We start from the raw sequence: 25,376 nt of genomic DNA on the forward strand, positions 1-25,376 counted from the left end.
CCACACTCTGGTACCTGTTCGGGTACACTCAGGGATAATTTAGCATGGCCAATGCACCTAACCAGCATGTCTTTCAGACTGTGGGAGGAATCCGGAGCATCCGGAGGAAATCCATGCAACACGGGGAGAACAGTAAATGGTAGAGCCCTTTGAAATATTAGCATATAGAGGGATCTAGGAATGCAGATCCACAGTTCCCTGAAGGTGGCAACTTAGGTGGACAAGGTGGCCAAGAAGGCATATGGCATGCAGGCCTTCATCGGTCGGGGTGTTGAGCATAGGAATTGGAAAATCATATTGCAGCTGTAATAGACTTTGGTTCGGCTGCATTTGGAGTATTGTGTACAATTCTGGTAGCCACACTACTGGAAGGATGTTGATGCATTGGAAAGTTCTAAAATTTAATGAAGAAAGTTTGAACAAACTTGGATTGTGAGGTGAGAGTTACAACCCTTGACTTCAAGGCTGCATTTCACCAAGTGTGGCATCAAGGAGCCCTAGCAAAACTGAAATCAATGGGTATCGGGGATAAACACTCTACTGGTTGGAGTCATACCTAGTACATAGGAACATGGTTGTGGTTGCGGAGGGTTAGTAATCTCAGCTCTAGGACATCTCTGCAGGAGTCCCTCAGGATAGTATCCTCAGCCCAACCATCTTCAGCTGCTTCATCAATGAGCTCCCCTCAGTCATAAGGTCAGAAGTGATGTTCACCAATGATTGCACAATGTTCAGCACCATTCGCAACTCCTCAGATACTGAAGCAATCCATGTACAAATGCAACAAGATCTGGACAATATCCAGGGTGCTGGACTAATGTTTACATCTTGTTCCTGGACCATTGAACACACGAGCTGATGGTGGCTGAATGAATCAGCTCCCGTCCTGCCAGGCGATTCAGAAAGATGCTCGCTTATGCATAATTAATTAGGCTACGAGCATGGAATCGGGCGTGAGTTCATATCATTCTGGCCACAGGAAAGGTGCCATTAGAACTGCCCACCATGGAGAATTCTGCCCCATGTGTCCATAACTTCCTTCCCCTCTACAACCCTCCGGGACCTCTGCACTCCTCCATTTCTAGAGGATCCCTTAATTTAATTGCTCCATGATTAGTTGCCATGCCTCCAACAAGAGAGAATATAACCACTGCCCCTTGACAGTCAATGGCATTACCATCACTGAACCCCTCCACTATCAACATCCTGCGGTTACCAATGACTAGAAACTGAACTGGACTAGCCATATAAAAACCGTGGCTACCAGAGCAAGTCAACTGCTAGAAATCCTGTGGTGAGTACCTCACCTCCTGACTTCCAAAGCCTGTCCACCATCTACAAGGCACGAGTCAAGAATCTGATGGAATACTCTCCAGTTGTCTGGATGAGTACAGCTCCAACAATACTCAAGAAACTCAACACCATCCAAGATAAAGCAGCCCGCTTGATTACTACTCCTGTCACAATCCCTCCACCAGTGACAGACAGTGGCAGCAGTGTGTGCCATCTACAAGATGTACGACAGGAGCTCACCAAGGTTCCTTAGGCAGCACCTACCAAACCCATGACCACTACCACCTGGAAGGACAAGGGCTGGAGACACTTAGGAACACCACCACCTGGAAGTTCCTTTCCAAGCCGCACATCATCTTGACTTGGAAATATATCACTTTTCCTTCACTGTTGCTGGGTCAAATTCCTGGAACATCCTCCCTAACAGTACTGTGGGTATACCTATACCTCAGGGACTGCAGCAGGTCAAGAAGGCAGCTCGCCACCACCTTTTCAAGGGCAACTATGGATGGGCAATAAATGCTGGTCAAACCAGCGACACCCACATCCCATAAATGAATTTTTAAAAGTAACTACCTCGGCCCAGTCGGCAAAATCTTACCAAAAAATGGCAGATTGTCATTTCCATCGAGAAAATGGGCATATTTCTCTTCAGAGAAACTGGTCAGTTTTCTCTCCAGATCTTATGACACTCTGCCAAAAGAATCAAGGGGTGGGGTGGGTTTCACATTGCCAGATGGGGGCCAGGGCCTCAAAAAGCCGGCAAAACCTGGCTGCTCAGAGATTGGGACACCATCTTTAAAAGGTGCCCCGATCTGCACTGGAGGAAACCTCCCTTCAGCCTGTCATGGAGCTCCCTGGGCTCCCCCCCCCCCCCCCCCCCCCCATCTCCGAATGGAGTCAGCATCTCTCTACTCTACCCCGTAATGATCGACCTCTTCCCCTCCTTCCCCCAACAGTCGGATACAGCAGATGCCCCCCTCCCCAGCAACGGCCATCACCAGCACCTCCTGCTCCTCCATCCGCTCCCGGCCTACAACCAAATCTGTATGAATACCACACCCCCTCCCCAGTCCCCACGAGGCTCCCAATGAGGCCAACTTATGCCAAGGATCAGTGCCAGGGGGCATTGCCAGGCCAATTCTCGGTCATTTCACTCCCCCCCCTGGGGGCTATACTCACCTTTACACCCAGGGAGGCCCCTACAACAGGTTCACGTCTAGGTAAACCTGTTGTAAATGGTGATAGCGTGACCGCCTGCGCCAGCTGAATATCTGGTGACGGGGTAGGTCCCAGAGGGAGTGCTCACTAATAACATGCTAATGTATTAAAAAGAGCTTTCTGCAGTCCCACAGCATGTTTCATGCTATTCCGCTGGCGAGGGGCCGATAAGATCGGAACTCGGAAACTTACCGGTGTGCATCGCACTCTCTGTGTTTCGAGCAGGTGCTGCCATTGCCACCGATGGAGAATGCAAGTTCAAAATTGCCCCCTTCCTTCCTATTCCTCTCCCTCCATCCTTAAACCTCTCCTTAATACAGTATCCTCTTTGACCAAAAGTTCCAATATCTCTTTATGTCACATTGGTCAGAACATTGAATACAGGAGTTGGGACGTCTTGTTGAAGTTGTACAAGACATTGGTAAGGCCACACTTGGAGTACTGCGTACAGTTCTGGTCACCCTATTATATAAAGGATATTATTAAACTAGAAAGAGTGCAGAAAAGATTTACTAGGATGCTACAGGAACTTGATGGTTTGAGTTATAAGGAGAGGCTGGATAGACTGGGATTTTTTCCTTGGAGCGTAGGAGGTTCAGGAGTGATCTTATGAAGGTCTATAAAATAATGAGGGGCATAGATCAGCTAGATAGTCAACATCTTTCCTCCAAAGTAAGGTGAGTCTAAAACTAGGTTTAAGGTGAGAAGGGAGAAATGCAAAAGGGTCCAGAGGGGCAATTTTTTCACACAGAGGGTGGTGAGTGTCTGGAACAAGCTGCCAGAGGTAGTAGTAGAGGCGGGTACAATTTTGTCTTTCAAAAAGTGTTTAGACAGTTACATAGGTAAGATGAGTATCGAGGGATATGGGCCAAACGCAGGCAATTGGGGCTAGCTTCAGGGTTTAAAAAAAAGGGGTAGCGTGGACAAATTGGGCCGAAGGGCTTGTTTCCATGCTGTAAACCTCTATGACCCTATGCGGCCCTCTGTCAAATTTGACTTGATAATGCCGCTCTGAAGTGCCTTGGGACATTTTATTCCATTAAGACACTATACGAACACAAGTTCTTGCATTATAAAAGTCCCGAAGGTAAGTTTTGATGGCGCTTTCATATCAGGTTCATACATTTATAAATAGCATTGTCTTCAGAATTGGATTTTGTATTTCCCACATTCCTTCACATTGAATCTGTGCGCAATGACATTGACATTTCAGGTCATCCACCCTGACATTTATTCTGTGAGCTTTGAATTTCATTCTGCACTGTTTTCCCGAGGCTATCATTTATCATATTGCAAAGGCTGGTGTATGGTGTGTTACAGAGTTTTAGGGAATTATTAATAACTATTTAGTTGAAATCTAGTAAGTTATTTGCTTCCATGATAAAATATTCTGGACAATTATTTTCCAAAATTCGGAGAATAGCCAAGCTTATTTCATCTGAATATGAGCAAACACATACATGACAGGCATTTGGAGTTTGTGTGGCTTTTTGCATTTATTTTTTATTTATTATTATTTTATTTATTAGTGTCACAAGTAGGTTTACATTAACACTGCAATGAAGTTACTGTGAAAATCCCCTAGTCACCACACTCTGGCGCCTGTTCGGGCAAACTGAGGGAGAGTTTAGCATGGCCAAGGCACCTAACCAGCACGTCTTTTGGACTGTGGGAGGAAACCGGAGCACCCGGAGGAAACCCACGCAGACACGGGGAGAAGGTGCAAACTCCGGGAATCGAACCCAGGTCCCTGGCGCTGCGAGGCAGCGGCGCTAACCTCTGTGCCACCGTGCCGACTTGTAGACAATAAAATGCCTCAATCCGAATTTAATATCAAAACAAAATAAGTATTTTTTTTTGTTATTCTGTTTGTGGGATGGTGGACTTTACCAGCAAGCCTGCTATTTGAGAAGGTGGTGGTGAGCCAGCTGACAGGTTTGTTTTGAAACTGAAACTACAGTGGAATTGAACTGACATTACACAACCACAACTCTATTTCTTTAAGCCCCACAGCGTCAATGTGATTCCACAGTGCAGTCTACTTCAATAGAAGTTACATCAGTAGATATTACTAGCGAACTTTGTAATTATTATAGAGAATGACATGTTAAACCAGGTAACATTTACAGAACTCTCTTGGAATTAGTAGCAGAGTAAGCATTGCTTGGGGCAAATTTCAGAGCTGAATGCTCAGTAATACCAAATCTATCATTTTTCTGAAGCAACTGTAGTACCTTTACCATCTCGAATTGGTGACAATAATGGATAAGTAAGTGGTTCTGAAGGGGAATGTACCACATTGCAGGTGCTCTGGATTTATAAGCTCCCAGACACTCTCGTTCTAGATGCACCACTCTCTACAGGTTGCATTTGGAGCCACTTGTTGGGTGAATAATACTCCCTGCAGTGTGATCACAGAAATTGCCTTGCAGAAGGAAGCTATTTGATGCAGCAGCTAGAATTTTACCCACCCGAGTCTCGCAGAACGGAATTCTCCGTTGGCCTCGGGTGGGATGTTACGAGCCTCGCCCGAGCGAGTTCGTAAAATCCCGGCCAGCATGTCTGTGCCGCTGCCACTCTTCAAGTGTTTTATTTTTAATTCATCCATCAGATGTGGGCTTCGCTGGCTGGGCCAGCATTTATTGCCCATCCCAATTGCCCATGGCTCGCTCGGCTATTTCAGAGGGCAGTTAAAAATCAGCCACGTTGCTGTGGATCTGGAGTCACATGTAGGCAGATTTCCTTCCCTAAAGGACATTAGTGAACGAGATAGGTTTTTACACTGGAGCCCCACTATAACATGGACCAAGGGGACCAGACCTCAAGACCGGGTTACAAGTTGAGCCAGCAATCCCCATTTTTTAAAAATGGATGTCTGTGCAGCATTACCCTTATTCTAGTCAAGGATTTTCAGCTTCTAGAAGATGGTATAATATTATACCTTTTGTTATTGAGTAGACATGATTTCATGTTTGTCTTTGTATGGTATCAGTTTAAGTAATGATAGCTCGATCCTAAATTTGAACCATATTCATACAGAGAAAAGGAGCATTCAAATACAGTGGGCACTGCCTCAACCCTTTAATCAGTCGCTACTTCTTCTTCCATCTTTTTATTTTTTAGTTTATGGGATGTGGGCATCACAAGCTAGACTAGCATTTATTGCCCATCTTTAATTGCCCTTGAGAAGGTAGTGATGAGCTGCCTCCTTGAACCACATTAGTCCATGTCATAGAGTCATAGAATCCCTACAGTGCAGAAGACAGGCCATTTAGCCCATCGAGTCTGAACTGACCACAACCCCACTCGGGTCCGATCCCCACAACCCCATGCATTTATCCTGAAATCCCCTGCCACTAAGGGGTAATTTAGCATAGCCAATCAACCTAACCTGCACATCTTTGGACTGTGGGAGGAAACCGGAGCACCCGGAGGAAACCCACGCAGACACGGGAAGAACGTGCAGACTCCACGCAGACAGTGATCCAAGGCCGGAATTGAACCCAGGTCCCTGGTGCTGCAAGGCAGCAGTGATAACGACTGTGCCCCCATGCCACATGTTTTCTTTTTATTCATTCGTGGGACGTGGGCATCGCTGGCTGGCCAGCATTTATTGCCCATCCCTAGTTGCCCGAGGGCAGTTGAGAGTCAACCACATTGCTTTGGCCCTGGAGCCACATGGAGGCCAGACTAGGTAAGGATGGCAGATTTCCTTCCTGAAAGGACATTAGTGAACCAGATAAACTTTCCGTAGGAACATCCACGGGGGCATTCCAGGGTTTTGACCAGGCGATAGTGAAGGAATGGCAGAATAGTTTCAACTCAGACTGGTATGTGGCTTGGAGGGGAGCTTCCAAGCGGTGGTGCTGCCATGCATCTGCTGTCCTTGTCCTTATAGGTGGTCAAGGTCACAGCTTTGGAAGATGCTGTCAAAGGAGCCTTGGTGAGTTGCTGTACTGCATCTTGCAGAACCATCTCGTTAGCTGATTCTATTTTAGCTACTATTTTACAATCAAAAATTTATTCAGATAACAATGAAAGCATAACTGATATATAGCAGCTAATAAAGGACAAAGTTTTGTGAATATTAAATATCCTATTTATTTAAATTCATATTCCAATATAAAGTGTGACCTGAAATTTAAAAGCCAGACAACAAAGTTTCATTTTATTGAATTGCTCTTTGGGTGGCAATATGTATTATCTGGCAGAGGTTCGCCAACTGTGAAGCAATTATACTGCAACAATGTCCGACACATCAACTGCTCTCAATCATCAGCAAAGTGACGGAAGGTGTTGTCGACTATCTGATCAAGCAGCCTTTACATAGCAATAGCCTGCTCACTGGTGCTCAGTTTTAGTTCCCCCAGGGCCACTCAACTCCGGACCTCATTACAACCTCGGTCCAAACCTGGGCAAAAGATCTGAATTCAGGAGGTGAGGTGAGAGTGATTGCCCCTGACATCAAAGTAGCATTTGACTGACTGTGGCATGGTGGAGCCCGAGCAAAACTGCAATCAATGGGAATAAGGGGGAAAACCAGTCAACTGGTTGGAGTCAGAACAAAGGAAGGTGGTTGTGGTTGTTGGAGGTTAGTCACCTCAGTCCTAGGACATAGCTGCAGGAGTTCCTCAGAGCAATGTCCTCGGCCCAAACATCTTCAGCTGCTTCACCAAGGTCACAGCTTTGTGAACAAGGTGACTTTCTCTCCATTGTAAGGTCACAAGGGGACCATTTGTTGATGGTTGCACATATTCAGTATCATGCACAACTCCTTGGATTACTGAAACAGTCCATGTCCATATGCGGCAAGACCCAGACAACATAAACTCTTGGGCTGATAAAGTGGCAAGTAATGTTTTCACCACACAAGTGCCAGCAATGATCATCTCCAAAAGATAAAAAGCTAACCATCTCCTCATGAAATTTAATGGAAACTAAAACTAATTGCCCTATCAATTATACTAATTATGGTTATCAACTTGGAAATATGTTGCCATTCCTTCTCTGTCACTGAGTCAAAACACTGGAACTCCCTCCATAACAGCATGGTGGGTATGCCTATACCACATGGACTGCAGCGGTTCAAGAAAGCAGATCATCACACCATCTTCTCAAGGTTAATTGAGAGTGGACGGTAATTGATGGTCTAGCCAGTTTTATTCATGGGACATGGGCGTCGCTGGCTGGCCAGCATTTATTGCCCATCCCTAGTTGCCCTTGAGAAGATAGTGGTGAGCCTCCCTCTTGAATCGCTGTAGTCCATGTGCTGTGGGTTGACCCACAATACCATTAGGGAGGGAATTCCAGGATTTTAACCCAGCGACTGCGAAGGAATGGCGATAGATTTCCAAGTCAGGATGGTGTGCGGCTTAGGGGGGAACTTGCAGGTGGTGGTGTTCCCATGTATCTGCTGCCCTTGTCCTTCTAGATGGAAGTGGTCGTGGGTTTGGAAGGTGCTGTCTAAGGATCTTTGGTGAATTGCTGCAGTGCATCTTGTAGATAGTACACACTGCTGCTACTGAGCATTGGTGATGGAGGGAGTGGATGTTTGTGGATGTGATACCAATCAAACGGGTTGCTTTGTCCTGGATGATGTGAAGCTTCCTGAGTGTTGTTGGAGCTGCACCCATTCAGGCAAGTGGGGAATATTCCATCACACTCAGTACAACAATACCTCATTGCCTTTTCTCCAACCTCTTGCAGTATGTATGATTATGGTATGTGTCAACGGTCGTTGATAAACAGACAATAACAATGATTTGCATATATATATAATGTCTTGAATATAATGAAACATCCCAAGATGCTTAATAGGAGCGTTATAGAAATGCAGGAAACATGGCACAGATAGAAAGCTATTGCTAAAAGTACAGAGCACTTGTTCCGAGTACTTTACAGTGCTTGATTCTTTAGAAATTGGACAACATGTGCTTGAAATACAAGGTAACATAATATTATATTTTCAGTAATCCCATTGAGAAAGACAAGGAGTGGAGAAAGCCATGCAAGCCACCTGGAATGAATCACGGATTAGAACAAAGAACAAAGAACAATACAGCACAGGAACAGGCCCTTCAGCCCTCCAAGCCCGCGCCACTCCCTGGTCCAAACTAGACCATTCTTTTGTATCCCTCCATTCCCACCCCATTCATGTGATTACTAGATGAGAATCTCTGTGTAGTGTAAATTAATGAGTTACAGGATGCACTTCTTATTTTAGAATGTCACCACTATTGTAGAGAAGTGTACCAGTCACAAAATTGCAAATTAAATCATTTATTTCTCTAATAAGTCCACGGAGACGGAAGTCCCATCACCAAAGTTCCTTTGTTCACTAGATCTCACCACACTATACAGAGTGCCCACAGTGTGCTATCTGCATCAGGAGTGCACAGGGACTGACATGGGACATGGGGCTCCCTGATTGGGCCATCAATTAGCCCTACTCAAGAACACCAACCTCAATTGCCTGATTAAAGTCATCAAAAATTTCTAATTCTCATTTCGAAACTGTGAAAGTTTCCTCACGATAATGTCTTCTGAATGAAGCGACATTTTTTCGTCAACGTCCCAGAAAAGCTTCCCTTAATCCTTCGTCAACGTAACTTCAGCTCAGATCTTGAATGACATTGTGTTCATTTTATTGAAACTGATTTAGCAATAAAAAAATTTGAGTTGGTGGGAAGCAAATCCAATGCTGCAATTTACTCCTGGGCTTTAAAAGACATCTATAAATTACTAAAGTTTTGCTTTCTTGCCTTCTGATGCCTTTGGAATCCCTGGAGTAGAGTACAATGTTATTACTCAATTCTCAACCACCCGCAATTCTATATATTAAAACTTATATTATGTGCTACCTGATTAAATCATTGCAGTTAGAAGATATAGACATAGAATCCTACAGTGCCGAAGGAGGCCATTCAGCCCATCTGGTCTGCACCGACCATAATCCCACCCAGGCCCGAGCTAGTCTCCCCTGACACTAAGGGGCAATTTAGCATGGCCAATCCACCTAACCCGCACATCTTTGGACTGTGGGAGGAAACCGGAGCAGACACGGGGAGAATGCGCAAACTCCACACAGACCTTGACCCAAGCCCAGGAATCGAACCCAGGTCCGTGGCGCTGTGAGGCAGCAGTGCTAACCACTGTGCCACCGTGCCGCATTTAGGCATGTCCTAACCATTGTAACTTTCATAGAGTTCTCATTGTAACTTTCATAGAGTTAGGAGAAATAAACAATGCCAAACTAGGCCATTCAGTCCAACTAGCCTGTGCTGGTAAAAGAAAAAAAAGCTCTGCAGGGACTCAGCAGGTCAGGCAGCATCTGCGGACCTGCTGAGGTTCTCCAGCTTTTCTTGCTCTTATTTCAGGTTTCCAGCATCTGCGGTGTTTTGCCTCTGCCTAGCCTGTGCTAGTGTTTATACTCATCAAGAGCGTCCTCCCATTCATATCCTTATCAGCATATCCTTTTCTCATCTTTCCTCTTATGCGTTCATCTCATCATCTTCTGTCAGTTTCCAAGCTGTGGGTGTGAGTTTCATGTTCTAACTCTCAGGTAAAGAAATTCCTCCTTATTTCCCCATTGGATATGGACAGATGGGGAAAAGAGGGATATAAGCGGTTAGTCTAGACAGGACAACGTGATCGGCGCAGGGTTGGAGGGCCGAAGGGCCTGTTCCTGTGCTGTGCTGTTCTTTGTTCTTTGATGTATGAGTCCAGTCCATTGAGGCTTCATCTTCCCAGGGGCCCCCCATGGCTTCCGGTTCACCTGGCGAGGCCAACATGACTGTTCCTCCTTTGTGGGGAGCAGGCGTTTTCCTCGCCAGAGCGAACCTCTCCCGGCGAGGCCACAAAGGACAGTGAGCCCAGATGATTGATCGCTGGGCTCACTAAACACCTGGAAATCAACATTTAAATATATTTAAATAAATTATTCAGCCTCTCACCCATTTCCGGCGAGAGACTGACCGCGCCGGAAATCCGGATGTCGTAAAATCGTGAGAGCTGACAAATCGGGCGCAATCCTGATTTCTCAGCTCTCGTGTGATTTTACCGTTTGCTTCACCCACCGATGGCCAGGGAAAGCCGGTAAAATTCTGCCCACAGTGTTGCGGTTACTGGTAGGGTGAGGAGAAGGATCAGCTTAATATGTGATAGGACCATTCTAACATACATATCCTTCAAGACTCAGCCAACTCCATCAGTGATATGACCAGACAAGCAATTCTTGGTGATATTATTATCCCTGCACCCAGAGTACATTCTAGAATCTTGCTACCTTCAGTGTTGATTCCAAGTGCTGTTTAACAGGGAGGAGTACTTATTCATCAGTTGAGTGAACTATAGGTATGAACAAGCAGAAAGTTTCTTTATTCGTGTTTGACCTGATACAATGAGACTTCATGGCGTCAGGAGTCAATGTTGAGGCCCCCCAGGGTAACTTCCCTTTGACTGTGATGACGCTTTATAACAGAGCTGAGGAGGAATTTCTTCAGCCAGAGGGTGGTGAATCTGTGGAATTTATTGCCACAGAGGGCTGTGGAGGCCGGGTCATTGAGTGTATTTAAGTCAGAGATTGATATGTTCTTGATTGGTAAGGGGATCAAAGGTTTTGGGGAAAAGATGGGAGAATTGGGTTGAGAAACTCATCAGCCGTGATTGAATGATGGAACAGACTCAATGGGCCGAATAGCCTATTTCTGCTCCTATATCTTATGGTCTATGGACTGCCTAGTATTGTGGCACCACTTCTGATGAGTCTGTCCAGCTATTAGGACACGAAATACGCAGGGATGGTGATGGAGTCAGTGCTATTGGTCGTTAGGTATAAATATGACAGGCTGCTGCTCATAACCTGGTGCCGTGGGGAACTGATGATTGACGTCAGAGATATGCACTGGAATTAATACTCCACAGTATGTGGGGGAATCTCAAATTGGTTCCTCCAACTTCCCGACTGACCTGCTCACTGAGGGTCAAGTCAGTTAAAATTCTACCCAATGGTTTGCCTGGTCTCCTTATGTGCTTTCAATTTGTATGGCTCTGCAAATTCAGAGCTTGCTATAGAATCCCAAAGAACTCCAACAGTACAGGAAGCCATTCGGCCCATCAAGTCTGTACCAACTACAATCCCACCCAGGGCCCTACTCCCGCAACCCCACGCATTTACCCTGCTAATCCCCCTGACACTAAGGTCAACTTAGCATGGACAATCCACCTAACCCACACATCTTTGCACTGTGGGAGGAAACTGGAGCACCCGGAGGAAGCCCACGCAGACACAGGGAGAAAGTGCAAAGTCTGCACGGGCAGTGACCCGGGGCTGAAATTGAACCTGGGACCCTGTCGCTGTGAGGCAGCAGTGCTAACCACTGTGCCCACCGTGCTGCCCCAGAGTGAGCAATGAACATATCCTGAAAGAATGTTCAATGGACTAGTTGCTGAGCTTGGCAGTTTTCCCTTTCTAGTCATTTTGTAGTTTCTCATTCTGCCTTTGGGGGCGATTCTCCCAGCCTGCTGAGCTGCTTTTTGCAGCACAATGGGCTGGAAGACTCAAGGGGAGGCCGTTTAGCGAGTTCCCCGCTGGGCGTCACAGCTTTCCCGAGTCTCTGGCCGCCAGATTTCCGGTGCCGTCAGCTCCGCACCAGAAATCGGCGCGGAGCGATATTAACTCCAGCGGTGATTATAGTCGCTTCCCACTTGTGGGGAGCTGGTGACCCGACCTCGCTGGAGTGAAGGGGGACCATCGAGGCATTAATGTCCTCATTTGCAGATCACTTATTCCCTTTGCAGAAACTGTCAATCAGGCTTTGAGTATTTGTAAAAATTTTAGTTAGGAACAATGGAGGCACTTGGGATGCATTCAAGCATGAAGGGAAAAGTAAATAAGTACATCTGACTGGTGGCTAAGTAGAAATCCATCAGGCTGTCCGTGAAAGCCTATTTTAAAGCTTTGCACTATAAAATTGACTGAGATCAATGGTCTTCAATGGAATAGAGAGAGTTTCAAAGATTTCAGCTTGCTAAGAAGAATCAGAGAGCACAGCTTTGGAGAAGGGAACCTCCCCACTCCCCATTTAAATTGACACCTCTTCTCTGTTAGAGGACTTCAAAAGTCTCTACTCACATCTGCAGCTTCTGACAGAGAGAAAAGGAAATTCCTGCTGCAGAATGGAGTGTTGCTGTGATTTAAAAGCCTGTCAGGTGACCAGGGGGCATGGAGATTAAAGTGACCAGGCCACTTCACCATTTTCACAGCTGACAGGCAGGAATGAAGAGGTTGATGACAGAGCTACCTGAAATCACTCTGCCAGGGGTGATCTTTAGATCTGCCAGGGCTAGAAGGAGCAGTCCAGCCATAAAACCTCCATCCTGGGTGAGATCAACCACTTGTCCCCAGCTGGAGCCCACCCAACCCCCATGGCATGTGGGGGGATCCTTCATCTTCAGCCTGTCGGTGGCATTAGGGCAAATGGCCACTGGACTTCCATCATCAAGCTTCCACGGGACCCAAGGTGCCATGGCAGGTTGTCAATGCCAGGGGGCAGTGCACTGTTGGCACTGCCAAGGTGTATGGCCTGAAGGGGGGCCTGAGTGGGTGGTCTGAGGGAGGGGGAAGGGAGGCTAAGGGGGTTTGAGGGGGATGGGGCTGAGTGGGGCTTTGAGAGGGGCGGGGACTGAGGGTGTCTTGGGGGAGGGGCGCCGAAGGGAGGACTTGGGTTGGGTCGCCCTCATGCCTGCATTGTGTGATTGGGGGTGAACTATTATTTAAATGGTGGGGGGAGGATGCCCTCTTTGCTGAGGGGTTGGTGGTGCTTTCCTGGACCCTCGGGGTCCAGACCGCCAGGCCCACGCTGATGATTACCAACACTAAAGCCCGCATGGTGCATTTCCCACTGAGGAGGCAGGTGAATGGCACAGCGGAGGTGGGTGGGGGGGGGGGGGGGGGGGGGGCAGTGAATGGGCCTCACACCCGGGAATTGTATTACAATTAGCTGGTTTGAATAATAATCGGGTTGCTACCTATTCTGGTCTGAAACTCGATCAGGGCCGGCAGAGCGAGTCGGGTGAATCCTGGTAGCCCCCACATCCGGCGGCAATCCTTATTTTAGCCCCAACCGCTGATTTAGCGGCAATCGGGATTCCTGCCATTGATGAACCGGGCTGGTGAATCCACCCCCAGAAAATTTTTTTGGCAGAATTCTGCCCAATGTATTTCCCCTCCTCCCCCAAGTGCAAACTGGATAAGATATATCTTTTACATGCAGCTTTCTAATGATTCAACCACGGCTTTCAATCCTTTACTCTTTTGAACCCTCATGATGATGTGATGAACAGTGCACTCCACAATATTGCTGTCTATTTTAAATGCTGTCACGAAAAAAAAACCACATTGATTGGAGCATAGTTCAGAGAGAGCGCAACTGCTGACATAACCTGCCACCAATTTATGAGCATTGAGGCAACAGAACAGCCAGGATTGAAACTAAAGTCATTCTAATTTTGTCGGTAATGTTGTGCGATCAATTGAACGAAAGGCTTTTGTTTGGAAATTGGGAAAACAGCTCTGCATTACGATCTAAACAAACATATCTGTCTGAACAAAAGCGGCATTCAACTCTAATGTTTGTGCAAAAAATTCAGGGGACACTGAGATCTTAAAAGCTTAACTTTACATCATCCTAACAGCCTGATTTAAAATTCACAATATAAAAAGAACAAAGAACAAAGAAAATTACAGCACAGGAATAGACCCTTTGGCCCTCCAAGCCTGCACCGACCATGCGGCCCGACTTAACTAAAACCCCCTACCTTTCCGGGCACCATATCCCTCTATTCCCATTCTATTCATGTATTTGTCCAGACGCCCCTTAAAAGTCACGACCGCTTCCGCTACCTCCCCCGGCAGCGAGTTCCAGGCACCCACCACCCTCTGTGTGAAAGACTTGCCTCGTACATCTCCTTTAAACCTTGCCCCTCGCACCTTAAACCAATGGCCCTCTAGTAATTGACTCTTCCACCCTGGGAGACATACCGAAGTGTTGGCGCTCAGGGATGAAGTTTTTATTCTGCGTGGCTGTGTGCCGCATCCTGTAGCGCCGCTGATTTAATATTTAATATTAAAACGATGTTTAGTACTTGCATTAAAACAATGTAGACCCTGCCAAAATAAAAGCAAATTACTGCAGATGCTGGAATCTGAAACCAAAAGAGAAAATGCTGGAAAATCTCAGCAGGTCTGGCAGCATCTGTAAGGAGAGAAAAGAGCTGACGTTTCGAGTCCAGCTCTTGTCAAAGCTCTGCCACACAATTCCTACCATTTTGAGCCATGCTGCAAAATGGCCGGCTGGAGTCCAGCTAATTCTGAAGTCCATTACTGAGCATGTTTCATTACCCTGCAAAGTCAGATATAATCATTGCTGTTTGATTTTAGGGCCCTTGCAGCAATCAAGTGTTGATTACTGGGAAATAACACAGAATTATATCTGTAGGAGAGATTGATTGATACATTTATGCCTGAGTGAATTAAATGTTGCGAAATTGTAGTCATCGCTGTGTTAAAAGCGGCTGTCATCCCGAAAAGAGAGCACAGCCAGTGGGCACTTAAAATGATAGTGCAACACGGATACGAGTTATCAATTAACCCTTAGGTCACTTCAGAGATATTAAGGACTTGACACAGCACTCCTTCAATGACAAACAACTTCTTCATTTAATTGCATCTATAGCGTGTTGCAGTATTACAATTGACAACAGAATAATCATAGACAGAACCACAAAAGCCATCCTTCTGGATTCGGGTGGAAGAAGTACGAAACCACCAGCAAAAGGGCTACCGTTTAATGTATAGAGGTGTCGGTTTTCATTTTTGGTGTGCATTGGACAAGAGTTGAAAAGGCCTCCTTTCATTGGGAAATCAGCAACTCGCAATGCTTGGAGGCTCCCTGTCGTTTTGGGGCAGGGGGATTTCAGCATGAGAAAGAATGAAGTATTTATTCTTTTTTATTCGTTCGTGGGACATGGGCGTCGCTGGCTGGCCAGGATCTAGTGCCCATCCCTAGTTGTCCGAGGGCAGTTGAGAGTCAACCACATTGCTATGGCTCTGGAGTCACATGTAGGCCAGACCGAGTAAGGACGGCAGATTTCCTTCCCCAAAGGATATTAGTGGACCAGATGGGTCTTTCCGACAATCGACATGAATGAATAAAGAAAAAATGTAAAGAGTTCACCAAGCTACAAGGAGTTGAGTTGGGGACCGTTTGTTTATAAAGTTTCAATGTCCATGAAGATAGCGAATGAAAACTCATCAAGGTGTCTTGCTTCCAGCTTTACCTGACTGCAAATGGCCGCTTCCCGCCCTGTACCCTGTTTGCGGGTGAGCTGCAGGCAGTGTTGATTGACATGAAAATGGCGCTGGGGTCCTAACGATGTCATAAGACACTTATTATCATTATTAATTATACCACTAGGGATTCAGGCAGGAGCACTAGCTGCCTAAATCCAGGCCTTCCTGGAAATTGCAACGCAGAGGCCTCTGGTGGTAAGTCAGTGACTTTGTTTTGTTATGATTTTGGCTGCTGCCTCATTCAGACTGAAAAGCAGGTCCCATAGCAACAAAACATCCATTAATTTAATAGCATTGCTTCGTCTGATTCAGTGCAGTTCTCCCCCTGCACTTAACGAGTGTTGCTGATTAGTTTCTCTCTTTCCTGCTCATTTAAAGCTCTTTCTCGCAGGCTGACGTAGGTAGTTGATAAATCTGTTAGACCTCTGTCCTGCTTGGATTCCTTCTCTGGTGCCTTAAGAGTAAAGGCATAAGGTTTGATTTGATTTGATTTGATTTATTATTGTCACGTGTATTAGTATACAGTGGAAAGTATTGTTTCTTGCGCACTATACAGACAGAGCATACCATTCATAAAGAAGGAAAGGAGAGAGTGCAGAATGTAGTGTTACAGTTATAGCTAGGGTGTAGAAAAAGTTCAACTTAATGCAAGGTAGGTCCACTCAAAAGTTTGATGGCAGCAGGGAAGGAGCTGTTCTTGAGTCGGTTGGTACGTGACCTCAGACTTTTGTATCTTTTTGCCGACGGAAGAAGATGGAAGAGAGAATGTCCGGGGTGCGCGGGGTCCTTAATTATGCTGGCTGCTTTGCCGAGGCAGCGGGAAGTGTAGATAGAGTCAATGGATGGGAGGCTGGTTTGAGTGATGTGTTGGGCTACATTCACGACTTTTTGTAGTTTCTTGCGGACTTGGGCAGAGCAGGAGCCTGTGATACCAAGCTGTGATACAACCAGAAAGAATACTTTCTATGGTGCATCTGTAAAAGTTGGTGAGAGTCGTAGCTGACATGCCAAATTTCCTTAGTCTTCTGAGAAAGTAGAGGCGTTGGTGGACTTTAAAGTAAAAGTTTATTTATTAGTCGCAAGTAGTCTTACATTAACACTGCAATGAACGTACTGTGAAATTCCCCTAGTCCGCCACACTCCGGCGCCTGTTCGGGTACACTGAGGGAGAATTTAGCATGGCCAATCCACCTAACCTGCACATCTTTGGACTGTGGGAGGAAACCGGAGCACCCGGAGGAAACCCACACAGACACGGGGAGAATGTGCAAACTCCATACAGACAGTGACCCAAGCTGGCAATCGAGCCCTGGTCTCTAGCGCTGTGAGGCAGCAATGCTAACCATTGTGCCACTGTGCCGCCCTTTCTTAACTATAGTGTCGGCATGGGGGGGACCAGGACCAGTTGTTGATGATCTGGGCGCCTAAAAACTTGAAGCTTTACTTTGTCCCCATTAATGTAGACAGGGGCGTGTTCTCCACTGCGCTTCCCGAAGTCGATGACAATCTCCTTCATTTTGTTGACATTGAGGGAGAGATTATTGTCGTCACACCAGTTCACCAGATTCTCTATCTCATTCCTGTACTCTATCGTAAGGGAGCATTCTTCTAAGCTGACTAATAGACCCTGTTCTGAGCCCAACCCAAACAAACTCCAGAGGTAATTGGAAGTCTCTCGGAGAAGGGCCCACTGCACTCACCCCAAGATGTTACCAGTGGTGATGGTGAACATTTGCTCTTATTGTGCTGCAAAATTAGTAAGACTTAGTGTTATTCTGCACTTTATCTGGTCCCACAGGAACGTAACTGTAAGAAATAGGAACAGGATTAGGCCGTTCGGCCCTTCGAGCCTGCTCCACCATTCAGTAGGATCATGGCCGACTTTCCCCACGTCCACTTTCTTGCCCTTTCCCCGTAACTCCCAATTCCCAATGAATTACTTTGAAATGGTGTCCATGTTGTTATGTAAGCAAGTTGTCAGATGGTGGTACTGGGAACTACTTCCTTTTCCCTCCAGTTTTCAACTCTTCTGAATCGGACGCATTGGCTTACTAATTTCCTGGGTGCTGGCAGTACTTTGCTTAAGTTACGTTGTGCACTTAAGTATGTTATATGTGAGTTCATGGAGCAAGTATTGGCGGGCTATTGTACTATGGGGAGTAGGAGAGGCAGAATACAGATTATATTACAAAATATATATATTACAGCCTCAGAGCGCAGAATGATTGGCGGATCTCATTGAAACCTCCAGAATACTGAAAGGCCTGGATGGAGTGGACGTGGGGAAGATGTTTCCATTGGTAGTGGAGACTAGGATCCGAGGGCACAGCCTCAGAATAAAGGGACGACCCTTTAAAACTGAGATGAGGAGGAGGAGGAATTCCTTCAGCCAGAGGGTGATGAATCTATGGAATTCATTGCCACAGAGGGCTGTGGAGGCCAGATCATTGAGTATATTTAAGACAGAGATAGATAGATTCTTGAATGGTGAAGGGATCAAAGGTTACAAGGAAAAGGAGGGAGAACGGGGTTGAGAAACCTATTAGCGATGTTTGAATAGTGGAGCAGACTCGATGGGCCGAATGGCCTAATTCTGCTCCTATATCTTATGGTTTTATGGCCACTGCTCTAATGTAGGAAACGTGGCATTAACATTTAACATTCAAAAAACTGGAGTGATAATTTGCCTCTTTCTTCTGCCAAGTACAACTAATGTTCCTGTAAAGAGGCATTTTACAAGCACTTGAGTGTGTGTTTATGCCCTTCAGTAGCTTAGGAGAGCTGCCTCTCACCTTTTGAGAAGTGAGTGGCCATCATCTTGCAGATCCCCTGAGGGAACTGGGAATTGAAATTCACAGGTCGAAATAGGACAGATTGCAACAGTGAGTCACAGAGCTGGCATTCAGCTTTAACTGTGTGACATGATAATTTTTATATTGATAAACAAACCTGAAGAAGGACCCATTGTGGGGAAAAAAATATTCAAATTAATTCATTTTTTTATTCCCAACTCTGCAGCAATTTGTCAGCCCAATTTTGATTTTGTTTTCAGAAATAGTATTCATCTTATTTCTTCTCGACGTGATTTGATTTCATCTTTTTTACAAGGAAACACTTGAGTTGCTGACAAGAATTCCTCCCCCCCCCCCCCACCCCCCGACTCCTCGCCCACACATTGGATGGAATTTAATGTTTGAGACGGGGCTCTCGCCCAGGGGTCGGAGAATTGGAGGGGGCACCGTGTTGCCCCCACGCTGGTGAAGGACTGCTGGAATGAAGTGCCCACCAGGCACGGCAGTGGCCAGTGTTGAGCCATCCCCTGCAGCAAGGTCCCCAGGGGCGGAAAGTCCCAACCCCTCCCCAAGAGCTCTGGAAAGCCCATCAATGCATCTACTTTTTCAGGAGACTGAGGAAGTTTGGTATGTCCGCTATGACTCTCACCAACTTTTACAGATGCACCATAGAAGCATTCTTTCTGATTGTATCACAGCTTGGTGTGGCTCCTGCTCTGTCCAAGGCCGCAATAAACTACAAAGGATCATGAACAAAGCCCAGTCCATCACGCAAACCAGCCTCCCATCCACTGCCTCTGTCCACACTTCCTGCTGCCTCGGAAAAGCAGCCAGCATAATCAAGGACCCCATGCACCCCAAACATTCTTTCCTCCACCTTCTTCCGTCAGGAAAAAGATACAAAAGTGTAGGGTCACGTACCAACCGACTCGAGAAAGCTTCTTCCCTGCCGCTATCAGACTTTTGAATGGACCTACCTCATATTAAGTTGATCTTTCTCTACACCCTAGCTATGATTCTAACACTACATTCTGCACCCTCGACTTTCTTTCCCTATGTACGGTATGCTTTGTCTGTATAGCATGCAAGAAACAATACTTTTCACTGTGCCCCAATACATGTCACAATAATAAATCAAATTGATCAGAGGCCAGCAGCTCTCCACTGCCATTGGAGCCACCTGGACCATTGGCAGCTGCCAGCAATGAACCCACCAGAGGCCTAAGGTCATTGAGAGATCCCAGGTTAAAGGTGAGTGAGGGGTTATGGATGGGAGTTGGCAGGAAGGGAGGAGTACGGCTCCCAGAAGCTCCCCCACCTTCCCAATGTCAGGTTCCCCCCACAGGCACGGAGTGAATTTGAACAAGAGACCCCCACCGGGAGCCTACAAGCAAACTCAACAGGTTTTGCTCTTTGGCCTTTCTGTGTGGCGATTCCCTACCAAGCTTCTTGTTGAATACGGGGGGGAGACAGTAGCATAGTGGTATTGTCACTGGACTAGTAATCCAGAGACCCAGGTAACGGTCTGGGGACCCGGGCTCGAATCCCGTCAGGGCAGATGGTGAAGTTTGAATTCAGTGAAAATTTGGCATTAAAAGTCTAATGATGACCATGAAACCATTGTTGACAGCTGTAAAAACCCAACTGGTTCACAAATGTCCTTTCGGGCAGGGAATCAGCCATCCTTACCTGGTCTGGCCTAGATGTGACTCCAGATCTACAGCAATGTGGTTGTCTCTTAGGGTTGCCCTCAGGGATGGGTAATAAATGCTGGCCTTGCCAGCAACGCCCACACCCCATGACCAAACAAAAAATAAAGTCCCTAAAGTGTACATTCATTTCCAATTTACTGGCCTCAGTTAGCACCTAGGCAGCAAGAGCTCCCACCCGATTAAATGCCTCTCACGGTGAGTCTCCAAACTCACCACCGGGACCAGTATTGGGTGCGGGGGCTTTAAATTCCATCCACTGACATTGCCTAAGCCTTTAGTCTCCAGGAACTGCAGGCTTCACAAGAGGGAGAAAATAAACTGAAGGCCTTTAGCTGGATTAAAACAACCTCCTGTCAAGAAAACAAGTTGGTTTTGTGAAGAACTAAAAGACTGCACGATAATTCAACACAAACATATCAGGAGAAATCTAACTCTATGGAGACAAGTGTGTGAGGAGAAAGATGGTGTCCTATTAATAGCCTGTTAATATATTAGGCCATCATGGGAAAGACTGTGAGGCATGTCAGTGTATTCTCCTTCGGCATTTAACCAGTTACCTATCAGCCAGCAGCTTTTAATCAGGACATGCCTCTCCTACTTTGGTGAAGATTGGAGTCCCTTATGAAAGATTGTTATGGAAAAGATCAATGAGACTTAAAGTAAAAAAGGTTTCACTATTCTTTGATACTTCAGAAGAGATAAATTCCACTGCTCTATCTCCCTTGTATTTGGCACTGCGATACTATCTCTCCTAGATGGTTATTACAGTCCTGTCAATGGGCTGGCTTTGCAATATTGGCTGGATTACTCTTTCTGTCTTTTAAGCTTCTCATGTGAATCTTGTGCTCATTAAGAAATGGATAATGCTCAGGGATATCAAGCTTAGTGTTTGACCCCTGGGTCAAGTAGAAGAAGGACAAAAAAGGAAGACAGATAAACAAACAGAAAGAAGGATTGATTGGTTTGCATTTATGTAGCACCTTCTGTGACAAGTTCAGGCCATCTCTGAGTGTTTTACAATAAAGGTAGTCACAAATAAAAATAGGAAATACTCAGCAAATATGGTGGCACCTGTGAAGGGAGAAAAAGAGCTAATGTTTCAGATCAGTACTGGGAAATGTGGTGGACAAGTTTTAAGAACATAAAATAGGGGCAGGAGTAGGCCATTCAGCCCCTCATTGAATCATCATAGAATCCCTACTGTGCAGAAAGAGGCCATTTGGCCCATTGTGTCTGCACCAACCACAATCCCACCCAGGCCCTATCCCCGTAATCCCACATATTTACCCTGCCAATCTCCCTAACGTTAGGGTCAATTTAGCATGGCCAATCAACCTAACCTGCACATCTTTGGACTGTGGGAGGAAACCGGAGCACCCGGAGGAAACCCACACAGACATGGGGAGAAAGTGCAAACTCCACACAGACAGTCACTCGGGGCCAGAATTGAATGCGGGTCCCTGACGCTGTGAGGCATCAGCGCTAACCACTGCCACCGAGTCTGCTCTGCCACTCAGTGCGATCATGGCTGTTCTTCTGTCTCAAACAATTTTAAAGACCAACATTGTCAGCTTAGGTGTCCTTACTATTTTGTCAATGGTTGTGGCAAAGGCTGGGATTTTCCGGATTTTCCCCCGTGGCAGATTTTCCGGCAGCAGAGGCGGCTCACCATTGGCTGCCAGTGTGCTATTTGTGTTGCTTGTCAACTGCATCACCGGGGAATCCCTAGCCATGAGCGGGGGGGAGTGGGTCACCTTTGGCGGGACCAGAAGATCCCGCCGGCGGGAAGGGCCGGTAAATCCCCGGCTATGTCTTAATCGCATAGGAAACATTCAGAACCTGAGAACATCCTCTCAATGGCAATTTGGCATAGACAGCATGGGTTCGATTCCCGGCTTGGGTCACTGTCTGTGCGGAGTTTGCACGTTCTCCCCGCTTCTGCATGGGTTTCCTCCGGGTGCTCCGGTTTCCTCCCACAGTCTGAAAGACACACTGGTTAGATGCATTGGCCATGCTAAATTCTCCCTCAGTGTACCCGAACAGGAACCGGAGTGTGGCAACTAGGGGATTTTCACAGTAACTTCATTGCAGTATTAATGTAAACCTATTTATGACTGATAAATAAACGTTACTTTACTTTTACTTTATTCAGATCTCAGGAAAGAATAAAACAAACCATATATCGCACTGAGTGGCAGAGCAGACTCAGTGGCACAGCGGTTAGCACTGCTGCCTCACAGTGTCAGGGACCCGTGTTCAATTCTGGCCCCGAGTGACTGTGTGGAGTTTGTACTTTCTCCCCGTTTCTGTGTGGTCACTTAATTACAGGAAGGATATTAATAAGGTTGAAAGAGTACGGAGAAGGTTTACAAGGAAGTTGCCGGGACTTGAGAAACTGAGTCACAGAGAAAGGTTGAATAGGTTAGGACTTTATTTCCTGGAGCGTAGAAGATTGAGGGGAGATTTGATAGAGGTGTATAAGATTTTGATGGGTATAGATAGAGTGAATGCAAGCAGGCTTTTTCCACTGAGGCTAGGGGAGAAAAAAACTAGAGGACATGAGTTAAGGGTGAAGGGGGAAAAGTTTAAAGGGAATATTAGTGGGGGGCTTCTTCACACAGAGAGTGGTGGGAGTGTGGAATGAGCTGCCAGATGAAGTGGTGAAGGCTCACTTTTAACATTTAAGAAAAACTTGGACACGTTCATGGATGAGAGGGGTGTGGAGGGATATGGACCAGGTGCAGGTCAGTGGGACTAGGCAGAAAAATGGTTCGGCACAGCCAAGAAGGGCCAAAAGGCCTGCTTCTGTGCTGTAATGTTTTCTGGTTCTCTGGTTCTATCTGCCAGGAAACACAAAAGTCTTTTTCAGGAAAATAGGTTTCCCCGTGACTGTTGCCTCCACCTGCAATTTTCTTTTGCTGCTTCATATCCAAAAAAGAAACAGGAAAATGTTTGGGAACCAAAAAGCCCATTGGCTTCTATTTCGCGATTGCCATTTCCCTGTCTTCACACCTTATTCCTTCTTCCAACAAGGACATGAAAAGCATTGTTAGGTACAATAACCCTTTCCATCCCCAGTATGTATATACCTAAATAACTATATACCAATCATGTCATGCTTAAGTCTGACATGATTTAAAAAGAGTAAGAAGGCTAACAACACCAGGTTAAAGTCCAACAGGTTTATTTGGTAGCAAATGCCACTCGCTTTCGGAGCGCTGCCCCTTCGTCAGGTGGAGTGGGAGATGGTGAGACTTCTTACTGTGTTTACCCCAGTCCAACGCCGGCATCTCCACATCATTTTAGAAAGGTCAGGGAAGGGGAATTGAAAACTAGAGGGTATAGGTTTAAGGTGAGAGGGGAAAGATTTAAAAGGGACCTGAGGGACAACGTCTTCACGCAGAGGGTGGTGTGTATATGGAATGAGCTGCCAGAGAAAGTGGTTGAGGCAGGTTTAATAGCAATATTCAAAAAGCATTTGGATAAGTACATAGATGGGAAAGGATTAGAAGGATATGGGCCAAACAGGGGCAATTGGGACTCGCTGTGAGGGCACCATGGTCAGCATGGACTGGTTGGGCCGAAGAGCCTGTTTCCGTGCTATATGCTCTGACTCTAATACCCTTCAGTAAAGTGAAAAGTTTTAAAGTTTATTTATTGGTGTCACAAGTCGGCTTACATTAACACTGCAATGAAATTACTGTGAAAACCCCCTAGTCGCCACACTCCGGCGCCTGTTCAGGCACAAGGAAGGAAAATTTAGCACGGCCAATGCACCTAACCAGCACATCTTTGGACTGTGGGAGGAAACCGGAGCGCCCGGAAGAAACCCACACAGACACGGGGAGAACGTGCAGACTCCGCACGGAGAGTGTCCCAAGCCGGGAATCGATCCCTGATCCCTGGCAGCTGTGAGGCAGCAGCGCTAGCCACTGTGCCACCGCGCAGCCCTGCTTCAAGGGTTAAAGGTGCATTGCTGCTCTGTAATTATTTATTCATCCAGTCGTGACTGAGTGGTCTGACACTGAAGCCTCATCTTAGCCATGGATTCCACATGTTTTGGCAGGAAAATCTGGAATGGACTGGGGCAGGCAAACGTCCTGCCAGATAAGTGCGGTATAGGGGAGATGTCAAAGTCAAATTGGACGTTTGCAAATTCTTCAGTGTCACCTCACGGCCAAGAGCCGTTTTAGAAGGAGGGAAATGTAGGCAGCAGGTTGCTGACGAGTGGGGAGAGAGGAATGCGTGCGGATTTGTGTGCTGAGTGCGAAACAGACAAAGAGAAAGCTGACGTGACTGTTGACTGTTTTCTTTCAGTGTCCTGATTCGGCCTGTAAGCAGGATCTGCTGGCCTACCTGCAGCGGATCGCACTGTACTGTCATCAACTTAACATCTGCAGTAAAGTGAAGGCAGAAGTCCAGAACCTGGGAGGAGAGCTCATTGTATCTGGGGTAAGCAACAATTCAAGTAAAAGTAAAGTTTATTTTATTAGTCTCACAAGTAAGCTTACATTAACACTGCAATGAAGTTACTGTGAAAATCCCCAAGTCGCCACACTCCGGCGCCTGTTCGGATAACACTGAGGGAGAATTTAGCATGGCCAATGCACCTAACCAGCATGTCCTTCGGACTGTGGGAGGAAACCGGAGCACCCGGAGGAAACCCGTGCAGACACGGGGAGAACATGCAGACTCCACACAGACAGTGACCCAAGCCGGGAATCGAACCAGGGTCCCTGGCACTGAAAGGCAGCAGTGCTGGCCACTGTGCCACCGTGCCGTCCCCAATTAACTACAGCGTTTGCGATTTCCAACAGTATAAAGCCTCTCGATGCCACTTCTTTCATGCTCCCTGACATGTGCTGTTGAATATTCACTCCTTAATAGCCTATTCTTCTGTTCACGCTTCATTAGGCAATGATGCTCCTTTTTTTTGTTAATGTATATCTGTGACAGACAAAATATATATATATATTTAGCGATTGCTGTGACCTCATTAAAAATCTG

The 25,376-nt window shown here is 46.4% G+C and overlaps 1 protein-coding gene across 7 annotated transcripts in view; it reads left to right on the plus strand.

The window, feature by feature from the left end:
* Nucleotides 1–25,376, plus strand: part of LOC144504323 (catenin alpha-2) — a 1,369,240-nt gene that overhangs the window by 1,289,824 nt on the left and 54,040 nt on the right. For 6 of the 7 annotated variants that reach the window (XM_078229613.1, XM_078229524.1, XM_078229870.1 and 3 more), the window contains one exon: nt 24,687–24,821. The exons of the other annotated variant lie outside the window; for it this stretch is intronic. In XM_078229613.1, coding sequence (XP_078085739.1) covers nt 24,687–24,821 — 135 coding nt within the window. The remainder of the gene's footprint in view (nt 1–24,686; nt 24,822–25,376) is intronic. 7 annotated transcript variants of the gene reach the window in all.

Source organism: Mustelus asterias, chromosome 1, assembly GCF_964213995.1.
Source record: "Mustelus asterias chromosome 1, sMusAst1.hap1.1, whole genome shotgun sequence".
Taxonomy (NCBI): Eukaryota; Metazoa; Chordata; class Chondrichthyes; order Carcharhiniformes; family Triakidae; genus Mustelus; species Mustelus asterias.